Raw genomic sequence first — 23,069 nt, forward strand, 5'->3', positions numbered from 1 at the left:
ATAGGTTCTTTTTGCTCTGATACCACTTTGACGTATTGTGAGATGAAGAGACAGCAAAACCAATGCAGAACGGTAGAACCAAGGTTAAAAACAGTGTAAAATCAAAACTGGAATGATAATATGAAATTAGGGATTTAGAAAACCTCAAACTTTGAATTAGAATAATAAAGCAGCCTTCAAAGTGTCTTAAAAAGATTTTTTATCGGGGTTACAACAGTCATAAATCCAAGCCATTGATCACAAACAAAGTCTTACAATCTCAGTCACCCGTTTATTTTAAAAAGTCACATGCTAGTCACATAACTACTTTGTCACAACCCTAGGGTACTAGGAGGGCATAATTGTAATTAGTATTAGGAGGGTATATTTGTAATAGTGTATTCTGTTATGAATTGGTTAGTCGTACATATGGCTGATACAGCTGTTACAGCCATGGAACTGCCTAGAAAAGGCTGATTGTAAGAGGATGGGGATAATTTTTCATGCTATGAATGAAATCCTTTCCCTCTCTCTGAATTCTCTCTCTCCCAAACCTTCTATCTTCCCCTAATTCTTGCTTCTCTTCCCCTTCAGTCTAATTCTTCCCCATTTTTCTCTCTGTTTATACCGAAATTACCATCGTCAGATCTTAGGATCTGACATACTTATTAAGACTAATAATATACACTTACTATAAGTCAATCGAATAAGAAAATAAAACACTAATAACTCATAGAATATGCTTCTGCCTCAAACTGGTTGGGTTTGTAAAAAAAAATTAAAAACTGGATCCCACCCACACCAGGTTTTACTTGCAATCCCATGACCTACCCCATACCAGTGCAATGAACTCCTACATCCATGCTAATACTCATTAGGATCAAATTTATGTTGGGAACTCGTATTCTTTGGTTAAATTGCAGGTTTTGCTAGCAATTCCATGACCTATTCCAAAACTATTGATTGATTATTGTACTCCTCAGTTAGAATTGGGTTCAGGTTAGTAACCTACATTCTTTGGTGAATCTGTTCTAGCTGATATGATTTGGAACAACAATTTGGCTTAGAAGTTCTTCAGCAGATATATTTGTTTTGGCACCTGAATTGTTTTTAGAGTTTTTAAGTTGAGCATGTTCTGTTTCATGTTAATTGCATGTCTCTAAATTCTATTGGATGTTTGACTTTTAAACCATTTTGAAGACATTGACATATCAATTGTTGTGAGGTGCAGGTTTTTTGGTTACCATTTGGATTGCTGTTGTGATGTTCAAGTCTAATGAGATTATACAGAAGCAGACAGCTCTGAAAGTACTCCAAGATCATCCCTACTCTGAAAATTTTATTTTGCCTTTTCTTTTCCAGAATTTAGTTTAGTGGTCTGTATGTTCAAATGGATAATTTCCATTTCCTTGTGTCCTAATTCTAATTATTAAGTCTTGATGTCTGTCTGCAGGGTGAGAGGAAAATATCTGTTCTCATTGGCATCTCTTTTGTGTTTGTGCTTCATGTGATTGGTGTGTACTGGTGGTATCAGAATGATGATCTTCTGTATCCACTCATTATGCTTCCTCCGAAAGAAATACCACCCTTTTGGCATGCGGTGTTCATCATTTTAGTGAATGGTGTGTTGTCTATTAGTTATTTATTTTTCCTGCTATTTTTAATTATTGTAATTTGTATTATGGTCTTTTGGAGAAATTTTAATCTTCTTTTCATCTCTTAAAATGTTCTTCGTTCCTACGACAGCTATGGGAACATTTTCTTCAATGTTGAGTTGTTATACTCCTTTTAATTGTCCTTTTTCTATTTTTACTAGGGGTTTGTGTGGTTGGGAAGTCATGAGTAAATGTTGAAGGTATGGGAAAATTTATTAGTAGAGTGCTTGGTAGCTTGTAGGAATGGTAACATTACAATGATAAGATTGCTCATTTGTAATTGGAATGTTAAGGGTTTGAGTTGTGGAAATAGCTTCTTTGCAAAGTAAGGGTAAAATTGTATACCCTCCCCCTACCATTGCAAAGCGAGGAGCCCCGTGTACTAGGAACACCCTTTGTGCTTACTAACTTGTATTGGTCTCTATAAAAGCATTTTGCTTCTTTTAGATCAGGTTCTTTTCTGGATCTACTTGAAATTGAGAACTTTATTGGGCTGTTGACTTTTCTCCTCTTAAATCTCAGTTATTTGTTCCAATATTGAGCTCGGAAAATTTTTGTATCTTTCTTTAGTTTCATGTATTTAAATCTGGTTTTCTTCATGTCACCATTGATGCATTGTGTCCTTGGTACTTTGTCATGTTTTTCAATGTGATTGCATTCTTCTAAATGTTGTTAGGCAATAACACCCCCCCCCCCCCCCACAAAAAAAAAAAAAAAAAAAAAGAAAAAGAAAAAGAAAAGGTTCATATGTTGAAATTATTCTTGCCTATCAGTGTTAATGTTAACTGCCTTCCCCATGCCACCACCCCTTGTGAGGTTTCTGTCCAGATGTGATTAACTTTTTAGTGAGTCCTCTAGTCATTTCTCAGTGCTTTCTAATAATTGTTTAATTTTTTTTTCAGATACTTTGGTTCGTCAAGCAGCAATGGTTCTCAAATGTTTTCTACTAATGTACTACAGAAATGGCAGAGGCCGAAATTACTGTGAACAGGTGCTTAATGTTGGCTTGAGATTCATTTTGATCCATGTAATGTGCTTCGTTGTTTGAAATGCAATTGTTCATAGACACTGGAAGTGCTTGTATTACAGGGTCAAATGCTAACTTTGGTCGAGTATCTGCTGCTCCTTTACCGTGCCTTGCTACCAGCACCGGTCTGGTACCGCTTCTTCTTGAACAAAGAATATGGGAGCCTCTTTTCGTCATTAATGACAGGACTCTACCTGACTTTCAAGCTCACATCTGTGGTTGAGAAGGTATGAATCTTTTGCTGTTATAGTTTCTGTTGAATAACTTTTCCTACGTGGATCTTATTTTTTTCCCTTACCATGGGTTGATGGTGTTCAGGTGCAATCCTTCTTTGCTGCTTTAAAGGCACTATCTCGCAAAGAAATTCTTTATGGTACTCATGCAACTTCAGAGCAGGTAATGCTCTTTCCAGTTGTCATGCACTTGCTCAGCAACTGTACATGCAGATATCTTTGTGGAGACTTTTCTTCTACAATTCCTGTATAAAGTATTATGCAATTATGAGGAAGTTCTGAAGGATTTCAAAACAACTATGTCGATGTGAATTTCTCAAAGGGATAACAATCTCTAACTCATCTATGTTAATTTACACATAGCATCAGGCATTCTTTCCAGGCAGATGAAAAAACACCCTACTTTTTTCCTCAAAACTAATTGTTTTACCCAGTGGGCATGTTAATTAGTAATTTCTCTTTATATTTAACCTTTAATACATATGCAAAATCCTTAAAATATAGATATGAGCCACTTGCAGCAAAAGCGCATTCCCTTTCTGCATTATTAAGCATGGGAATCCATAATTTGGATTATCCGTTGCTGATTTTAGCTATGAATGTTTCTTTTGGTGTTAGACATAAGCAACTGTCTTCAAACTTGCCTGTGCTTTCACTAACTGGTCAAAGATGTCTTACTAAGTAAAATTGTGTGCAGAAATTGAAATTTTTTTCTGTTGGTTGAGCTTGTCAAGAAGAAGAATAAAACATCCAATCTTATTCATTATGAGGGAAAAATTCAACATATATACACGCCTATCACTCATATAGGCAGTTTTCTAAGTCTAATTAGGAAGATTCTAATTAGATAGTTTCCTAAACTAGCTTAGGAAATATGTATAGAAAAGAAAATAACTTGCAACTGTAAAATACAATCAAATCAGAGAGACAATCAACATTATACATGATACAAACAATATTAGGAAGGAATCTGCTCTGTTGTAATCACTTGTATTAGATTAGCTTGGGTTATCTCGAGAGAGTTTTCTATAGCTGTTAGCATTTTTTACATCACTTGTATTTATTCTAGAAGGATTGTTTTTAGAAGGGTTAGTTAGTAGATTTGTTAAATCGGTTAGTTGGTTGTAACTTCCGGTAGTTTTTAAATAGCTTTCTATTTTCCGCCTCTATGCTGTATAAATAGAAGTCGGGTGTGAGTCTTTAATATAGGCTTTTATTTTGTCTTGGGATGAGAGGGAGAGAGGAGTATGCGTAGGTTTTACTTGAGTACTAAGAGGGTATATATTTGTATTTTGGGTAGGGAAACTCTCGGCAGTTCTGGGTATAAGGCTAATGAGATTATTGGTGCATGTAATCCTTCAAGTTTCATTCAAGATAGTGAAGATAAAGTGTTTAGGGTAGTCTGGATGTAGGTCTTGTTAAAAGACTGAACCAGTGTAAATTTCTTGGTGTTCTTGCTTCTCGGATTGTGCTCTTGTTTTCTGTTTTACTGTCAATCTTGTGTGTCATCAAGGTGAGTGATTCTGAGAGTGATTTTTTGTTGTGAAGAAGAGTGTTATTGAGAGTTAGAAAGCTGGGGGATTATTCCAACATGCTCGTTTTCTAACACTCCCTCTCAAGATAGTGAGTGTATATCATGCATTCCCATCTTGCTCAATATCTTGTGATACACATGACTCGGTAAGTCTTTAGTCAAAACATTTGTCAGCTGCCCTCCTGTAAGAACAAGGGTATACAGATCAGGTCACTCTCAAGTTTCTCTTTGATGAAGTGCTTATTTACCTCAAACATGCTTTGTCGTATAATGTTGAACGGGGTTATGGGCAATGCTTATATGGATGACTTATTGTCGCAATAGAGTCTCATAGGAGCTGACTACTTGATTTTCTAGTTTGCTAGAACAATTTTTAGCCATAGTAGTTCATAGATACCTAGGGCCATAGATATAAATTTAGCTTTAGCACTAGACCTAGCCAGTGCATTCTTTTTTTTTACTTCTCTGAGTGACAAGATTTCCACCTAGGAACTTGCAATAATCTGAAGTGGACTTCTTATCCACAAGGGACCTTGCATAATCAGCATCTGTGTATGTTTCTAAAGACAATTCTCCTCCCTTTTTAAACAGAATACCCTTACCTGGAGTGCCCTTAAGGTAGTGAAGAATTCTGTGCACAACCTTTAGATGACTTTCCTTAGGGCTATGCATAAATTGGTTGGCCACACTCACTACAAAAGCAATGTTTGGCCGAGTATGAGACAAGTAAATAAGTCTCCCTATTAGCCGTTGATATGATTCCTTATCTACTATTCCTGCTTCAAAATCAACATCAATTCTGTGATTTGGTTCAATAGGTGTATCAAGTGCCCTGCATCCAAGCATGCCAGTGTCAATTAAAAGATCCAGTACATATTTGTGTTGAGAAATAAATATTCCTTCCTTAGACCTAGATATTTCTATGCCCGAAAATATTTCAATTTTTCCAACTCCTTTGTCTCAAATTCTTTAGTCAAACACCCCTTTAAGCATTCCATCCTTCTTTGTCATCAGCAGTAACAATGATATCATCAACATACACTAACAATGATATCATCAACATACACTAACAATGCTATAATCCTTCCTGTAACCAAATGATGAACAAATAACGTGTGGTCACCTTAACTTTGCTTGTACCCCAATCCAAGCATAACTCTGGTAAACCTCCCAACCCAGGCTCTGGGTGACTGTTTCAGTCCATAGAGAGCCTTTTTGTCACGATCATGGGGATATGATTGTAATTGGGGGGAAATTCACTGTCTATAAGCTGTTAGGGCTAACTGTAGAAGTTTAGAGGTTAAGCAGCAATAATTAATTCTTGTATAAATAGTTAGCAGGGCTGTTAGAGTAGTTAGTTGGTCGTATTTTCTATTATTCCCTTCAATTGTAAGCTTATAAAGAGGCTGACATAGTTAAAGGAAGGCATGATTTGAATAACAATTGAATTCCATTTCCCTTTCTCAATTCTCCTAGCTCTCCCTCGGCTTTCTCTCTTTTCCCACAATCCTTTCTGTCCTGTTCTCTCTTTCCCTCCCTTTCTGCTCTTTCTCTCCCACATTCTTACCAATTTACTTCCTAAACCCTAGCCAAACCCTAGAGTTGTATCACTTTTTCAACTAGCATACAACATTCTCCTCTTTAGTTTGCAATGCAAATCTAGGGGAAACTTCCATGTAAATCCCTTCTTCTAAATCTCCATATAGAAAGGCATTTTTTACATCAAATTGATGTAATGGTTAGTCACAATTAATTGCCAAGGACAGTAACACCCTGACAATGTTCATTTTTGCTACAAGGGCAAAAGTTTCAAGATAATCCACCCCATATGTTTAGGTATACCCCTTAGCCACCAGCTTAACCTTATATCTTTCTAGAGACCCATTAGACTTGTATTTTACTGTAAACACCCATTTACACCCTATGGGCTACTTCCCCTTTGGCAACTTAACCAACTCCAAGGTTTGGTTCTTCTTAAGGGCTGCCATCTCAACCATTATGGCATCCTTCCAATTTTCATTACTTAGTGCTTCAGACAATGTCTTTAGGATAGGAATGGTGTTTTGAGACAATGTCTTTAGGATAGGAATGGTATTTAGGTTGGTTAAGAAGGTTTTATGGGTAGGAGACAAGTGCGAGTAGGTCATGAACAGATGGAGAGGTTGTTTAGTGTAGGTTCGAGTTCCCTCTCTGAGGGCAATGGGAATGTCTAGGTCATTAAGTTCAGGTTCAAGTTGTTGATAGGTACTCAGATCAGGCTCTGATATAGCTAGATTAGGGGATAGCATAGGCGGAATGGGTGATGAAGTAGGTTCATAATTGGGATTATAGGATTCTTGACCTAGGTCAGATGATTCAACATGCATAGGGTGAGGAGCTGAGTCCTTTCTTTTTGAATACACTTTTAGTGGACTAGAAGAAGGCTGGAGATTTTCCCTATGTATCACATTTAGAGAATCCTGAGGTATATCCTTTGGATGAGACAAATAATGATTAGAGAAAGAAGAAGGAAGAATAGGAAGAAACAATTCCCTATTTTATTTTTTTCAAGAATTCAGTCTCCCCCTGAAGATAAAAATTACTAAAATAGGAACTCTCTTCCACAAAACTTAGATCAGTTGGGACAAAAACCTTTTGGATGGAGGATGAAAACATTTATACCCTTTTTGAGTGGAGGAGTACCCAACAAAGATGCATTCAAGGGCTCTAGGGTCCAGTTTACCTCTATTAGGTGAGTGATTATGAACAAAACTCACACAACCAAACACTTTATGATAGAGTTCATTAGATAGCATGAAGTCTGGAAAAGATTTAGAAAGAAGTTGAATTGACTATTAGAGTCAAGACTTCTAGAGGGTAACCTATTAATGATATAAGTTGCTATCAAGACAACTTCTCCCCAATAATGTTTAGGAACATTATTGTGGAACAACAAAGCCCTTGTAACAGCTAACAAATGTCCATTTTTCCTCTCAATCACCCCATTTTGCTGTGAGATATAGACACAAGACTCGTGGATTATACCCTTTTGTTGTAAGAAATTGGATAAAGTTTGGTTCAATAAATCTTTTGCATTATCTATTTGGACCCTTTTAATTTCGGGCCCAAATTGAGTTTTAATCATATTGCAAAAATTGGGAAAGATGGTGTGCACTTTTGATTTAGCCTTTAAAAGATAAAGCCAAATCATCCATGTAACCATCAAGCCCCTGATAGATTAGGAACTGGAGAGGAAACCAATATGTCACTATGAATTAGATTAAAAGGAAGTGAACTTCTATTATTATTGAGAGGGAATGAAACCCTTCTATGTATAGCTAGTTCACATACATCACACTGGAAATTCCTAGCATCTAATCCTTTGAACAAAGAAGGAAACATAAACTGAAGAACTTTAAAAGATGGGTGTCCTAGACGAAAATGATGAAGCCAAAGTAAATCCTTATTAGGTTTAACTAAAAATGATACAGGGAAAATCTACCTTTTAACAATCTATCCACTAAGATCTTCAAGATGATAGAGACCATCCTTTACTCTAGCACGCTTGATCATCTTCCTTGAGTCTTTTTCTTGAAATTCACAAAAGGAAGGATAGAAGATGACACAACAGTTAGCATCATGGGTTAATTTTTGAATGGAAACAAGATTAGTGAAAAGCTTAGGGACATGTAAGACATCTTTTAAGGTTAGATGGTTGTTTATGAGGATATCCCCTTGTCTAGCTACAGTTGTTAAGGATCCATTGGCCAACACTATTTTCCTTGTGCTAGGGCATGGTTTGTAGGACAAAAATCTGTGAGAGGAAGGGGTCATATGGTCTGTGGCCCCGGAGTCAAGAATCCAAGTATTTTCTAGGGCCAAGTCTGAAGCATGTAAGATAAGTGAAGTGGAAGTAATACCTGTGAAGGCTAAGTTAGAAGTACCTTCCCTTGGCCCCTTTTTCAAGAGTTCCTAGCAAACTCCTTAATTTCTCTGTTTCTTCCCGGTTTAGCTCCATTGATTCAGCCTGGTCTAGAGCTTTACCCTCTGCACTCTGCTGGCTGTTGGCTACATAGGCTTGTCCCTTTGGTTGTCCTCCTCTAGCTAGCTTACCATAAAGTTTTCAGCATTTTTCAACAGTGTGTCTAGGCTTCTTATAGTACGTGCACCTTGTTTGTGGTTTTAACTGAATCCGAAGCCTTCCTATCTTCTCTTGCTAACCTCTCCTGACCAAGGCCTTTCAAAGTTAACAGGGCTGAACCCTCGATAGGATTTGTCTCTAGCATTACCCCCTTTCTGCCTTCCTCTACACACACTATTGATATTGCCTCATTTAAAGAAGGCAAATTAGATTTGTCAAGGATTTGACCCTAATTGCATCATATTCTACACTGAGTCCTGCAAGAAAGGTATAGGTTCTCTCATTTTCCACAAACCTCTTTTGAATGGCAGCATTCTCACTGCACTTCATGTGGATACACTAATGGTGATTCAATTTTTGCCACAAGGTTTGTAGTAAGTTTGCATACTCGATTATAGACTGAGTCCCTTGTTTAGTGGTTGCACCTTAGTCTTAATTTCATAGATTTGAGTAGCATCATTTACCTTCGAATATGCGATCTTCACAACTTCCCAGATCTCCTTAGCCGTGGTAAGAAACATCACTGTCACTGATTTTGGAATCATTGAGTTCCAGAGCCAGGGCATTACCAGTGAATCTTCTTCATCCCAAGAGGCATACGCGTGATAACTCTCCTTAGGTCGGTTCCAAGCAAGTGACTCAACTTTCCCTTGTCTTTCAAGAACGTCCTAATTAGTTGGGACCACTTAAAGGTAGTTTTTTCCATTCAATTGGTAGGCTGCTTGGATACTTTCTAACTCTCCACCGGTGATCACACCACTACTGGAATTACCCGAGAAAGGGACTTCATTGGTGCTACTGGATTCTATGGATTCGATCATGACTCTTAAGTTTATGGAAGAAGATGTCACATTCCTAGGGTTACCTATGGTTGTGACTGGAATTAGGGGAGAAATCAAAATTGAAGAATTGAAGGAAGGAAAGAAATCAGCAAAAAAGAGAGGGAGAATTAGAGAGAAACGTGTTATTTTAGACTCACTAGTTTAGGCAAATTTAGATGAACTAACCTCTTTCGAATACTCTTCCCACTCTCAGATCAACAGAAAGAATTAATACAAACAAAATTTAAAGAATTCACAAATTTAGATAGAAACCAAAAATCAAACAACAAGAAGACAAATTTATCCTGGTCCGGATTGCAAATGTTGCAACCCTACATCCAGCAGTCAAACACCCCTCGCGCAGTCTTCTTTATTCAGAAAGAACGATCAATACACAACTAGTTCCCTTCCTTCTATTCCCAAGTACATCAAACCTTCGCTCCCCAACATTACAAATCTATCTCTCAAATACTAGCCTTCCTCTCAAAACGAAACAGTACTCGTTACAACAGAAAAATGAGAACACACCCAACCAGCTACCCCTCGCCCTCTATTTATAATAGGGGCGAACATCCCAGTGTAATTAACTGGAATTAGATAATTACAGTTTTAACCCCCAAACTTTTACTAATCACATTTAGGGTATCATTTCTAACTGCCTATCTAAACCTTAGTCGATATAAGCCACTGTCTTCACTGATCTTCTAGGATAACTCGAGGCAAACATATCAAGAAAACGAGAGAGGGATAGAGAGAATTAGAAAGGAAGGAATTCCATTTCATTTCACATGATGCCATCCTCCTACAAATAGCCTTTTTTATAGGCCTAGCTAGCTGCTAACTGATTTTCTAACAGCACCCAATGTGCTCCTAATAGCTGGCTAACAACTTTCAAAATATCTCCTAACAAACTATTACAGCTATATTACAATATTGCCCCTTCTATTGCTCCTAGGGTCATGACAATTCTTCACTCCTTGAGAGGTTTCTTGTCCCAAGAAACTTATTATTGTTGAGCCGCTGTTTCGTCATCTAATTCCCATTCTCATCGTCTGTTTAATCTCTTTTTCTCTCTTTCTCCTTTTAGGCTCATTCCTTTTTGTTGTTATGTTCCTTCTCTTTTGTGTTTCGGTTTCTTTTTCTCCAAAAGTAGTAGTCCTATGATTTGTTGCAACATTTAGTTCAACCATCCACCCATTCCTTGTTGCTATCAAAATTAATTCCAATTAACCTGTCATACCTTCCATCATATCATCTTCAATAGTAGAGACGAACTCTAAGGTTGGTGTATCCTTTCCCATCTTCACAACCTCTTCTCCTTCCTCTTTTTCAATAGAGACCTCCAGTGGTACTGCAATTGCTTCTTCAGCAATTATCATTCCTTTCTTGTCATTCTGAATTGCTTGATCCAATTCAAGTTTTTCCTCATTCTTTGTAGCTACCATTCCTATTCTTAGGAACTCATCGGCCTCATACTTGTCTTTAGTTGCACGAGCACTATCTTCCTCTTCCAATGCCGCTTCATTAGCTTCCTGTGCTACTTGATTAGCAGCCTTAGAAGCTCCTTCGATCTGTTGGCTTCTCTTGGGTAATCGTTAGACGATAACCCTTGCTTTCTGTAAATGGCTCCTAGCGCCAACTCTTGCAGCCTAGCCTTCTCAGCTATTTGTTGTACCATGGCCGAAAACATCATTCTCACCATAGGTCTCAGTGTATCATTGAGACCATTAATGAATCTTGATAAAAAAATAAGACTTGGTTAAAGTTGGATGGGAATTGAGCACAGATGCTTTCAATTTCTCAAACCTAACCAAGTATTCCATAACCGAGCCCTCTTGTTTCAGCTTGTTGAGCTCCTCTTTGTAACTCTCTTCTTAGATCTAATTGAAGGAAGCAGAGTATTCCTTAGAAAAACATTCAATTGGAATACTAACCTTAAATGCTTTCCCATTCTTCCTTGATTACTTCCCTCGTTACATCACATTCTTCTTTGAATGCTTTCCCAAATGGCGGTGCACTTTCAAGAAGTCCTTCAGCCATCTTGACAGGTTCAATCCTTGAAAATTCACCACTATAACAGCCTCTTGATCAGCTTCCAAGGACCTCTTTGGAAACTTATTCCGATTCTAAAATTCTGCAACCTCAAACAACCAATTGGCTCTGAACAGTTTCAGAAGACAACCTGTTCTAAACAACTTCGGAAACCTGTTACACAACTTTTGAAACCAACGCTTCCACTTTACAATTACTTCTGTTGCGCACTCTAAAACCGAAACTTTAGCTGCGCAATTACTTCTGAAAATCAACCTGTACCGCTGCAATCTTTTTGAGAGTACAATTGATTTCTATTGTTGCTAGGAATCGATCAAAAATCACCTGGGTCTATACTTGATCAGCTTTATTGTGGCCTCTTGAAGGTTGCCCACTCTTAGCTTCCATAGTCATCGGAATTCCGTTCGAAATCGTCTCACATGCAGCCGCCTAGGAGAATTGATCGCCTCACAGTAGTCACCTAGGTCAAATAGCCACGAATTCCTCTTGCTTCGCCTTCAATCCTGGGCCTCAATTAACTGGAGCAGAAGGAGTCAAGGAGCTGCTCTATTACAATCTTCTAAAGAATCGAGCAGGTCGATTCTAATCTCTCTTCCTACAAAGGCGATTTTCGGCGATATCTTGGCTCTAATCTAGCTCATCATAGATCGCCCAATGCTGTTTCACTAACAGCGGAACAACCTCACAATGACTGATCGCCTCCAAGTCGGCAACCTGTAATCGGCTTTTGTGGCTACGACTAATGATCACCTCTTGTGCTTTGCCTCTCAATTTCAAACCAAGAGTTGCTTTGCTCTCTCAATTATGTCTTGCCCTCTGATTCCTCAAAATCAAATCGGAAACGCTGCTCACACTCACCAGTCAATAGCTACGAATTGCCTGTTTAGATCCCTGTCGGAAAGTCATACATTCAAACCAAAGTTCTAGGAAATTTGCCAGAATCACAGTCGATGAGCGACTAGCTCTAATACCATTTGTCACATTCCTAGGGTTACCTAGGGTTGTGATTGGAATTAGGGGAGAAATCATAATTGATGAATTGGAGGGAGAGAAGTCAACAAAAAAGAGAGGGAGAATAAGAGAGAAAAGAGAGAGGGATATAGAGAATTAGAAAGAAAGGAATTCCATTTCATTTCACATGATGCCATCCTCTTACAAGTAGCCTTCATGTGCTCCTAACGACTTGCTAACACCTTGCAAAATATCTTCTAACAAATTATTATAATCCTAATATAATATTGCCCCTCTATTACTCCTAAGGTCATGACAGACAATTGGATCAAAGAAGGTTTTGGCCACAAACGACTGAGGAAGACCTTATTTCAAGGGTAGAACCTAGGGTTTTGATACCATGTCAAGAAGAAGAATAAAGCATCCAATCTTATTCATTTTGAGGGAAAAATTCAACATATATACGTGCCTATCACTCCTATAGGCAGTTTCCTAAGTCTAATTAGGAAGATTCCTAATTGGATAGTTTCCTAAACTAGCTTAGGAAATATGTATAGAAAAGGAAACAACTGACAACTGTAAAATACAATCAAATCAGAAAGACAATCAGCATTATACGCGATACAAACAATATTAGGAAGGAATCTGCTCGTTTTCTAACAGAGCTAATTTATGATATGATAGAGGATCTGAAAACTTAAATGGGTTTAATTGGGTTATTGCATGACCATGCAGGTTACATTTTCAAAGTAATATTTGTATTTACTTTGTTGTCTTGATAGATAAAGTGACTAGTAAGTTAGAATTTATGTAGCTGACCCCACATAGTGGGTTTAAGGCTTGATATTTTGTTGTTTTAACCATAAGAACTTTCTTCAGACACAGAACTTTGCTTTCCTCTCCTTCGACCACGAACCCTTTTTGTTGCTCTTACATATATATCATCTTCTAGTAGCCCATTTAAGAATGCTGACTTGACATCCTGTTAGTAGATTCTCCATTTCTTTTGAGAAGCAACGGCAATTAATGCTTTTATTGTGTCTGGGCTAATTTTCATTGTAGTTGATTGCTGGTTGCTGTGAGTAGCCCTTTGACACAAGCCTTACCTTATGCTTCTGTATTGAACTATCCTGGAAATGCCTTATCCTGTAGACCCATTTCACCCCAATAAATCCTTTGCCTTCTTTTTAATCTTTTTTATCTCTATGGAAGAGAAATGATTTTGTTAATTTTGTTTATGTGCAATTGCTTGTTATGCTATGGTTAAAAGTGCTGTTAGGTTGGTTTTAATTCTGTTGAAGGTTGTTTTAAATCTATTGTGACAGTTGTCCCTTGTTAGTTAGGTTGTTATAACTTGCTGCAACTTGCAAGTTGTTATCAAGGGTAGCTGAATATAAATACTCAGCTAACCCTTTATTTCTGTAACTTGAGAATAGATAGCATCTTTCAGTGGAAAATCCTCTCCCTCCTTTCTCGTATTTTCTTTCAGTTTCTTCTTATCACCTTGAAGCTCTTTCTTCATGGTATAAGAGCCATAGACAAACGTCAATGGCGGAATATCAAGAATGCATTTCTTTAGCTCTGCATCGATCCTCTTCTTTGTCATCAGCATCACAGTCCGATTTCTCAGCTGTTGCAAAGGCGTTCAATTTTATTTCTATCAAGCTGGATACCAACAACTATCTTTTCTGGAAGGCGCAGATTCTGGCGACCATTAAGGCGTCCGATTTGATGCCATTCATAAACAAGTCTACACCACCGGTGAAATACATGTCAGATCCGGCTTCTACTGAATCCAATGCTCAGGTTGTAAATTCTGATTATCTCACTTGGATCAGGTCAGATCAACTCCTTCTTGGTTGGTTATTTTCCACAATTGATAAAGAAGTCCTTGCACAGGTGATTTATTGTGAATCATCTGTTGAGATATAGTCAGTTTTTTAGAATCTATATTCCCAACAAACTGTTGCTAAATCTTTTCAACTAAAACAACAGTTAAGATCGGTGAAAAATGACTCTCTGTTAATGAGTATATTTTGAAAATCAAAACCATAGGGCATGCACTAGCATCCATTGGAGAACCTCTTAGTTATGAAATTGTTGTTAGTCTTATCACATATCAAATGGTTGATATAAACCTAGAAAAGGTTCAATATCTCTTGTTGATGCATAAGCAAAGGCTGGCTGCCAAAAATGCTTCGATGTCTTCTGTTCTCAATTTTGATACTACTACATCATCTATGAATGCAAACGTTGCATCCTATTGGTCTAAAAATGAGAGTGGACCTATTCACAATCGAGGAGGTTTTATTCATAGAGGAGATAGAGGATGTGACAGATCTAATGCTAGGAGAATTTACTGTCAATTATGTGAAAAATCTAGACATTTTGTTGATAAGTGTTATCATAGGTTTGAAAGAAATTTCCAAAGATTTCCTAGTCAGAATTTTGGACGAACTGGTAGTGTGTCACAGTCTGATCCACAAGCATATCTTGCTCTATCAAGTGATTCTAATGAAGTTTTCCTGAGTGAAGTAGATTCTATTCAAGGGGCTCATTATGGTAATCTTCCACAAACCTCAAAAACTCAGCCTCATCCTTCTTTGCCTTCCTATAATGGGGATCCTTCATGGTTTGTTGACTCCGGAGGAACAAACCACATAACTTCCAGCCTCAATAATCTTTTGTTGCATTCTCCGTACCATGGTGTTGACAAAGTTACAGTTGGAAATGGTAAGAAACTTTCTATTTCCAATATTGGTCTTAGTCAACTCTATACTCAAACAAAACCTACTTCTATTATTTCTTTGTTAAATGTTCATGTTCCTCATGCGAAGAAAAATCTTATTAGTGTGTTCTAGCTTATAACAATGTGGTTGTTGAATTTCTTTTTAATTCTTGTTTGATTAAGGACGAGGGTACAAGGCTGGTACTACTCCGAGAACTCCTTAAAGATGGCCTTTATCAACTCTCTCTAGCATTTGATCATGCTGTGTCCGAGTCATTTTCATCAATCAAGCCCAAGGCTTTTGCCACAAGTGTTTCTTCTTTGAATTCAGTGTCAAATAAATGTAAAAGACAACCTTCATTTTGTCATGAACTGTCTTCAAATGCAAATATAGCTCAAAATAAAATTGTATGTCAACAGTGGCATGCAAGATTAGGGCATCATTCTTTTCATGTATTGCAATCAGTATTGAATATAATTCATATTCCTTGTTCTAGTTCTTCTCTTCCTTTTTGTGATTCCTGTAAAATTGGAAAGTCGCATCAACTTCCTTTTTCCACTTGTAAAATCAAAGCAAAGAAACCATTGGAATTAGTTTACTCTAATCTATGGGGTCCATCTCCTATTCTTTCTACAGAAGGATATAGGTATTATATCATCTTTGTTGATGCCTATACTAGATACACATGGTTATATCCATTGAAACGTAAATCCGATGCCTTATCTACCTTTATAACATTTCACAAATTTGTTGAATTACAATATCAGTCCAAACTTAAGGCCTTACAATCTAATAATGGTGGAGAATTTCAAGCCTTTTTACCCTATCTTGATGATTATGGCATTCAACTTCGCTTAACATGTCCTCATATTCATCAATAAAATGGTGTTGCTGAAAGAAAACATAGGCATATTCCTGTGATGGGTCTTACTTTAGTAGCCCATGCTCATATGCTATTATAATTTTGGGCAGAAGCATTTCAAACTATTGTCTACATTGTAAATTTGTTACCAGCCTCTCCTCTCAATTTTACCTCTCCTTTTGAATTGCTTTATCAGAAGCAACCTAATTACTTGTCTCTTCAACCCTTTGGCTATGTTTGTTTTCCTTATCTTCGACCCTATAATAAGCACAAATTTGATTTTCACTCCACCAAATATGTATTTCTTGGATATAGTCATGTTCAAGATGGTTATAAGTGTTTACATCCGTCAGGTTGAGTTTATGTTTCTCGGCATGTTCAATTTAACCCTGATGAATTTCCTTTCCTACCTTGTTTTCATCTTCTTCTTGCCCCTCTCCATCTAAGTCAATTCTAACAGTTTTTCCACTCTATTTCTTCATTCCTTTTCTTCTTCATCTCCTTGTTCTTCCTCTCCTCGGGTAGTACAGTCTTCTATCCCTCCCTTATCTTCTTCTTCTGTTGAACCTTCTTCTTCTAACCCTCCTTTGGTCCCTATTTCTTCTCATCAACCCATATCCAATGCCTTACCTAAGTCTATAGCTTCCCCAGCTCCTTCTATTCATCCTAGGATTACTAGGTCTAAGTCCAAACAGCTTGTTTCTACTTCTCCTCATGCCTTAGCGAGTACCCTAGAGCCTACTTCAGTTCATGATGCTCTCTTAGATCCTCGGTGGGTTAAAGCTATGCAAGAAGAGTTTTCTGCATTACAGCATAATGACACATGGGATCTTGTTCCCTTCTCCACTGATATGAATCTTATTGGTTGCAAATGGGTGTTTTGTGTTAAGTATAATTTTGATGGATCTATTCTCAAGTATAAAGCCTTGTTAGTAGCTAAGGGATTTCTTCAAACTCCTGGTATTGACTATGCTAAAACTTTTAGTCTAGTGGTTAAGACATCTACTATTCGGGTCTTATTCTCTTTGGTTGATACTTTTGGTTGGGATATTCAACAAATTGATGTAAATAATGCCCTTTCTTAATGGGGACTTAACTAAAACTGTGTACATATCACAACCTGAAGGATTTGTTAGTTCTCAATTTCCTTCTCATGTTTGTCGATTAAAGAAGTCTTTGTATGGTCTTAAGCAAGCTCCTTGAGCTTGGTACACAAAACTAAGAACTGCCTTACAAGGTTGGGGTTTTATAAGAGCAGTTTCTGATGCTTCTCTCTTTATCAAGAAGTCTTCACACTATGTTTTGTTCATCCTTGTTTATGAGGATGACATTCTTCTTACTGGTTTTGATTCTAAAGTCCTCAGTCCTTTATTTGAGATCTAGACACTCATTTTGCTCTCAAAACTCTAGGATCAGTGAATTACTTCCTAGAGTTTGAAACTCACTGAGACAGTGGAATTTATCTTACTTAGTCCAAATATACAATAGACTTGTTGAAAAAGGCAGCCATGCAAGATTGTAAGCCCTGTGCTACACTAGCTAATCTGGGAGTATCTTTGACAAATGATGGTGAATCATTTTTTGATCCGTCTCTTTATCGAACTATTATTGGTTCTCTTCAATATCTCACATATACCTAATCGGATATTGCTTTTGTGGTGAATAAGCTAAGTCAATTTCTGTCTTCACCAAAACAACAACATTGGTTGGCTTGCAAGAGGTTGCTTCGGTATCTTAAGGGTACAATTGATCTGGATTTATTGTTTACTCCCTTTCCTGGTGATTTGTCTCTCATAGTTTATACGAATGTTGATCATGCTGGTTGTAAAGTTACAAGAAAGTCTACCAACGGGTTATGTGTCTTTCTTGGCAAAAATCTGTTGGTTTGGGGTTCAAGGAAACAATATGGGGTAGCCAGATTTGTTGGAGAAGCTGAGTATAGGGCTATTGCATAGGGTGTCACTGAAATTTTGTGGCTGAAGTCATTGTTTTCTGAATTAGGATATCCATGTGCTAAAATTCCAATTATATGGAGTGATAATCTAGCAGCAAAAAGTATAGCTGAAAATCCTGTGTTTCATTCCTGTACTAAACATATTGAAATTGATGTTCACTTTGTTCGTAAGAAGGTTGAGAATGGTGAAGTTGAAATCAGATACATTCCTACTCTCTATCAAGTTGCTGTTATCTTCACTAAGGGATTAGCACGAGATAGATTTTTGTTCCTATGTCATAAACTTGGTCTTAAACTGTCACCTATCTCATGGTCCTGCTGCTATTTCAGACAAGCTACATCTCAAGACTTCTTCTGCTATGGAGTCTGATTTGAGGGGGAATGTGGAAGAGAAATAATTTTGTTAATTTTGTTTGTGTGTAATTTCTTGTTATGCTATGGTTAAAAGTGCTGTTAGGTTGGTTTTAATTCTGTTGAAGGTTGTTTTAAATCTGTTGTGACAGTTGTCTCTTGTTAGTTAGGTTGTTATAACTTGCTGCAACTTGCAAGTTGTTGTTATCAAGGGTAGCTGAATATAAATACTCAGCTAACCCTTTATTTCTGTAACTTGAGAATAGATAGCATCTTCCAGTGGAAAATCCTCTCTCTCCCTTCTCGTATTTTCTTTCAGTTTCTTCTTATCACCATGAAGCTCTTGCTTCAATCTCTTCTTCCATAGCTCTTACCCATACTTCTTACCTAGCTGCAGCTTCAACGCTTTCTAGCCAAAGTATGGCAAAATTGCATGTAAGCTAAGGATCATCTGGACATACTTCATCAGTCAATGACATTCATCACAGTTTCTTCCAGTGCTGTTTTACTTATCTACAGACCATGTGGCCCTTAACAACTCCAACCACGACACTAACTGATAATTACTCAATTTGGGGCTGTACCTGTTGAGTTCATTGGCACCACTACTTTATCTATTTTTGGTCACCATTTTTATGTGTTTAAGTTTTATATAAAAAGATTATTAAGTGTTGGATTAAAATAAAATGATTAAGTTGTGATGCGCATTCTAGAAGGCTCTAAAATCACAGTGAAGTCAGTGAAGGAGACTTCCAAAAGAAGCATTTGTCAAAAAGATATCAAGTCATAGTTCTACAGGAATCTATAAGTTATATCTCAAACCACTAAATGGTGTGGTTGTAGAAAAAATCTGGTAAAAAGCACCAGGTGAAGATCATAAAGATAAATATTTCGGGAAACAATATTTTAGGTGTAAAAGTAGAAACTAATATTGTTTTATTAATTTCTTTATTTTAATTTGTTTCCTAGTTTCTTTTAATGTCCTAGAATCCTAATTAGATTAGGATTACCTTTACATAAAGGAATCCTAGTTAAAAAGGAAGTCTTGTTAGAATAGGTTTATATCTATTAATTGTCTATAAATACTCTTTTGAGGAAGTATTGAATGACAGATTTTGATGAATAATATTGAATAATGATATTGGTTTTGAGTAATCGGGATTATTCTTATTTCTTTTAGTTTGGGTTCTGCATCAGTCAGTGCTGCAAAACTGACTACAAAATGTATCAGAGCCTTCACCATGATTTTTAGAGCCTTCTGGAATGCAGATCATAATTTTATCTCCACAGATAAAAGTGGGAGATAGAACCCAAAATATGTAATATGCTGAAAATTTAAGAAAGGAAGCTGAAGGTTATTATTGGACAGTTGTTTTATAGGCTAAAGTGACAGCCTATAGCTAGTTGCATTTGCAATTGAAGGTTAGATGGACAAGATCTATAACTAACATTTGCAATTGAAGAATTGGTTAAACCAAACACAATTGCTTTCTCCCCTCCTCCCTTGTGCACGAGGCTCTCCGTTTTGCAAGGTTCAAGGGAGGGTCATTTTTGGGCACATCCTTACCTTGCTTTAAAAGGAGGTCGTTTCCACTACTCAAACTTGTGAAGGAACCTTATTGTTGCTACCAAACCTACCCTCTATTTCTTTCTTAAAATAAATGGGTGCAAAAGTTTTTGCAATCAGATCAACTTGGTTATTACAAGTTTTAAGGAGTGACTGGATGAATCTTTTGTTAAATCCACCAATGCTATATCAATTTGACATTTTTCATGCTATCACAATTTCATTGCACATTGTTGCTGGTCTACTTTTTGTTATTGTTGACCTTCTATTGTTATATTATTACTTCTTACCTGTGTTGCAGGTTATTTACATTTTGTTCTAGTGGATTCTTTCATTTTCTTAATAAGTGTACTGTTGCCTATCATTGGTCAGTGCTACATATTCTGGTGATATTTGTTCTTCTTTGTCAACATGCTTTACCTCCATGGGCACAATGTGAAACTTGGTATTCTACAATTTCTATCACAGTCTGTAAAAATTCTGCTGTTTAAATGTATGATATACCTTGATCAGGCCCTTCTTGCACAACCTTGCCATTCCCTCCCCCCTCTCTCTTCTCCTCTTTTGGTAATCTATGATCTATTTCCTAAATTATTTTCTTAGCTTTCAGTTAAGAAGAATGCTTGTCTTGGTCCAGTGCTAAACTTACTGTGATCTTTCTGCAATTTGTTGTTTTACAGAAAAAGTGAATAACTGCTGCAACCCCAAAATTCCTCATAACATGCTGCCGATTTTACTGATTTGTTGATTTGCTTTTTGTTGCATTTGTCCTGCTTGCTAAAATTTTTGTGGTCTTTCTGCAATTTGATGTGTTGCGGAAATAATGAATTACTGCTACACCCTTGCAGCTGCTCATTACATGTAATCAATTATATTTAGTTGATTTTCTTTGCAGTGTTTTGACTTGATGTTTTATTTTATTTCTCGGGTGCATTATTGCATAATATTACCTCGAACAGAAATGACTACAGCACTTGGTGTGATCTAATGCAGGTCAGTGCAGCAGGTGATCTTTGTGCTATCTGCCAGGAAAAAATGCACGCTCCAATCTTACTGCGTTGTAAACACATATTTTGTGAAGACTGTGTATCTGAATGGTTAGTTTTCATTCCTCCATTTAGCTCTACATTTTTATACTTCAATCTATATTGTCCGGCAGAGCAATTCATACACCTTAAGTTGCAACTATTTCTCAAGTTTGTGATTGTTATGGTAACTTTTTGCTGGTTTTTATATTTTTGTTCTCTTTTGACAACATATAGTAGCCCATCTCAACCTCCCCACTTCTTCCAAACAAGGATAGAGTAAATGGAGACTTGTTACATGTATATTTGAATCAATCACCCGAGAGCTCTTGCACTTGAAATGAAAAAATCTTAAAAGCAATGCTTCCCTGTGTTGATCCATTTTTTTTTTTTTTTGTGTGTGCGGGCTGGTGGGTGGGGAGATGGAGAGGGGGTTGTTTATCTCACTTCCATTGCTAGGAATCGCATGGTTTTAATTGAGGGATAATACTGGAGACAAGCACCACTTGAAATAATTTCTTACAATGATAAGGGTTGTATGGGTGTTTTTCATTTTGATGTGGTTTAAGAGTTCACTAATTCTCTTCATTGTCATGTGGCATTTTGGAATTGCATTATATTTGATTTGGCTACATTAGTGGTCGAGCTGATTACATGCCTCACAGGACAGGATAGATGTCTTTTTAATGAACAGTTGGAACACTTGAAATAGATCAAATAGCTTGATAGACCACACGCATAATGCTGAATGACATTGGAGATCAATTACCTATGAGCACTGTCGGCCTTGATTGCATTAACTACCACAAGCTTCTTGGGTTATTTTTAGCTTTGAATAACATAATAATTACAGTAAAAAAAATGCTCCTGGGCATAATTCTATTTTTAGGTGAAGCTCGTTGTGATATTTAGCAAGCCCTCGTGAAAGGGCAAATAGGTGGTGGTGCAAGATTTATCCTGCAACACAAATCATGTCCTGTTTTTGGTCAAATCTCTCTCTCTGCATATACATGTGTTATTATATCAATTTTCCCATCCAATATCTGTATTAGATGACAGAATCTGGTGTTTCCAGGTTTGAGAAGGAAAGAACATGCCCGCTGTGCCGGGCTTTGGTGAAACCTGCAGATCTCAAATCATTTGGTGATGGATCCACTAGTCTGTTACTCCAGATATTCTAAAACCAATTACCATGATGCCAAGGGAGCTTTCCTGCTTTGAAGATTAGATCAAGATCTTCCCCCGAAAGCAGCCTGTCTCCTTGGTTGTGTAAAACTTGCAGAGCCTTGCCCGGCCTTGTTCTTGAGTTGCTGCTGGAAATTAGGCAGGAGTCCGTGGATGGAACTCCTCCCAGTGGTAATATGCTAGTTAACATGCTGTAATATTGAAAAGATTGGAGTATATGCTTATGGCTTTGCGGTGTAAATTTAGCATCTTAATTACTGTGACATTTGACATAGGTGAAAGCTATTTGAATGAAAATGTACAGAGATATATTGGATGCATCCATCAGATCTGGTTGATGTTTTCCTGAATTGAACAGTTCCAATAGGGCGTGAGAGGACAAATAAACCCCCACAAGAAGAAACAAGACTTGTTTCCAACTCAAATGAATAGGACGCCAAACCTCCTCCTGGATATGGGTTTTTCTATCTTCGCTAGCACTTGGATTATTTGATAATGTATATTTATTATAGTTTATTTTTATTTAGTCCATATACAATCACCTTTATTAGTTCAAAAAACATGGATTTATCACTCACCTACAAGATAAAAGAGTGTTTGAATCCTAAAAAGATGTTATAAATAGACATTATTTAAAAATAAATTATATTTTACTTTTGTGTCCTCGAAGTATAAGATAGAAAAGCATTGAATATTTGGAGAACTATTGGCTATTGACCTTTCTCAAATTGGGGGAAAAAAAAATATCAATCAAACAGCATTTTCTTTTGCACTAATCAAAATTTTGAGAATGAAAGCAGAAAATTATAAAATTTAAGGGACTTACAAAAGCAAGTCCTCAGCATTCACAAGGCACAACCACCACAACCAACCCCGATACAACTAACTAAAACCCAAAATCTTCCCCTCTGCTATCAAACTACAACATATCCCAAATCCAAAGCACAAGTACTAGGTATATCTCTACAAGGTTTCTTCTTCTTCTTCCCACAATCAGAGAGCCTACCTTCCATTGCAAAAGAAA

General features: G+C 37.0%; 1 protein-coding gene across 4 annotated transcripts in view; it reads left to right on the plus strand.

Annotated features, from left to right (window-relative positions):
- The window catches only part of LOC127788469 (uncharacterized), a 30,665-nt gene extending 8,300 nt beyond the window's left edge, over positions 1 to 22,365 (plus strand). For 3 of the 4 annotated variants that reach the window (XM_052316759.1, XM_052316760.1, XM_052316761.1), the window contains 7 exons: positions 1,211 to 1,287; positions 1,433 to 1,601; positions 2,537 to 2,625; positions 2,724 to 2,888; positions 2,980 to 3,057; positions 20,829 to 20,932; positions 21,936 to 22,365. In XM_052316759.1, the coding sequence (XP_052172719.1) occupies positions 1,211 to 1,287; positions 1,433 to 1,601; positions 2,537 to 2,625; positions 2,724 to 2,888; positions 2,980 to 3,057; positions 20,829 to 20,932; positions 21,936 to 22,041 (788 nt within the window). In that variant the 3' untranslated portion in view covers positions 22,042 to 22,365. Of the gene's footprint in view, positions 1 to 1,210; positions 1,288 to 1,432; positions 1,602 to 2,534; positions 2,626 to 2,723; positions 2,889 to 2,979; positions 3,058 to 20,828; positions 20,933 to 21,935 lie in introns of all 4 variants that reach the window. The other variant, XM_052316762.1, reaches the window with a different exon arrangement.
- Positions 22,366 to 23,069: the final 704 nt, after the last annotated feature.

This window comes from Diospyros lotus, chromosome 13, assembly GCF_014633365.1.
Source record: "Diospyros lotus cultivar Yz01 chromosome 13, ASM1463336v1, whole genome shotgun sequence".
In the NCBI taxonomy this organism is placed as follows: domain Eukaryota; kingdom Viridiplantae; phylum Streptophyta; class Magnoliopsida; order Ericales; family Ebenaceae; genus Diospyros; species Diospyros lotus.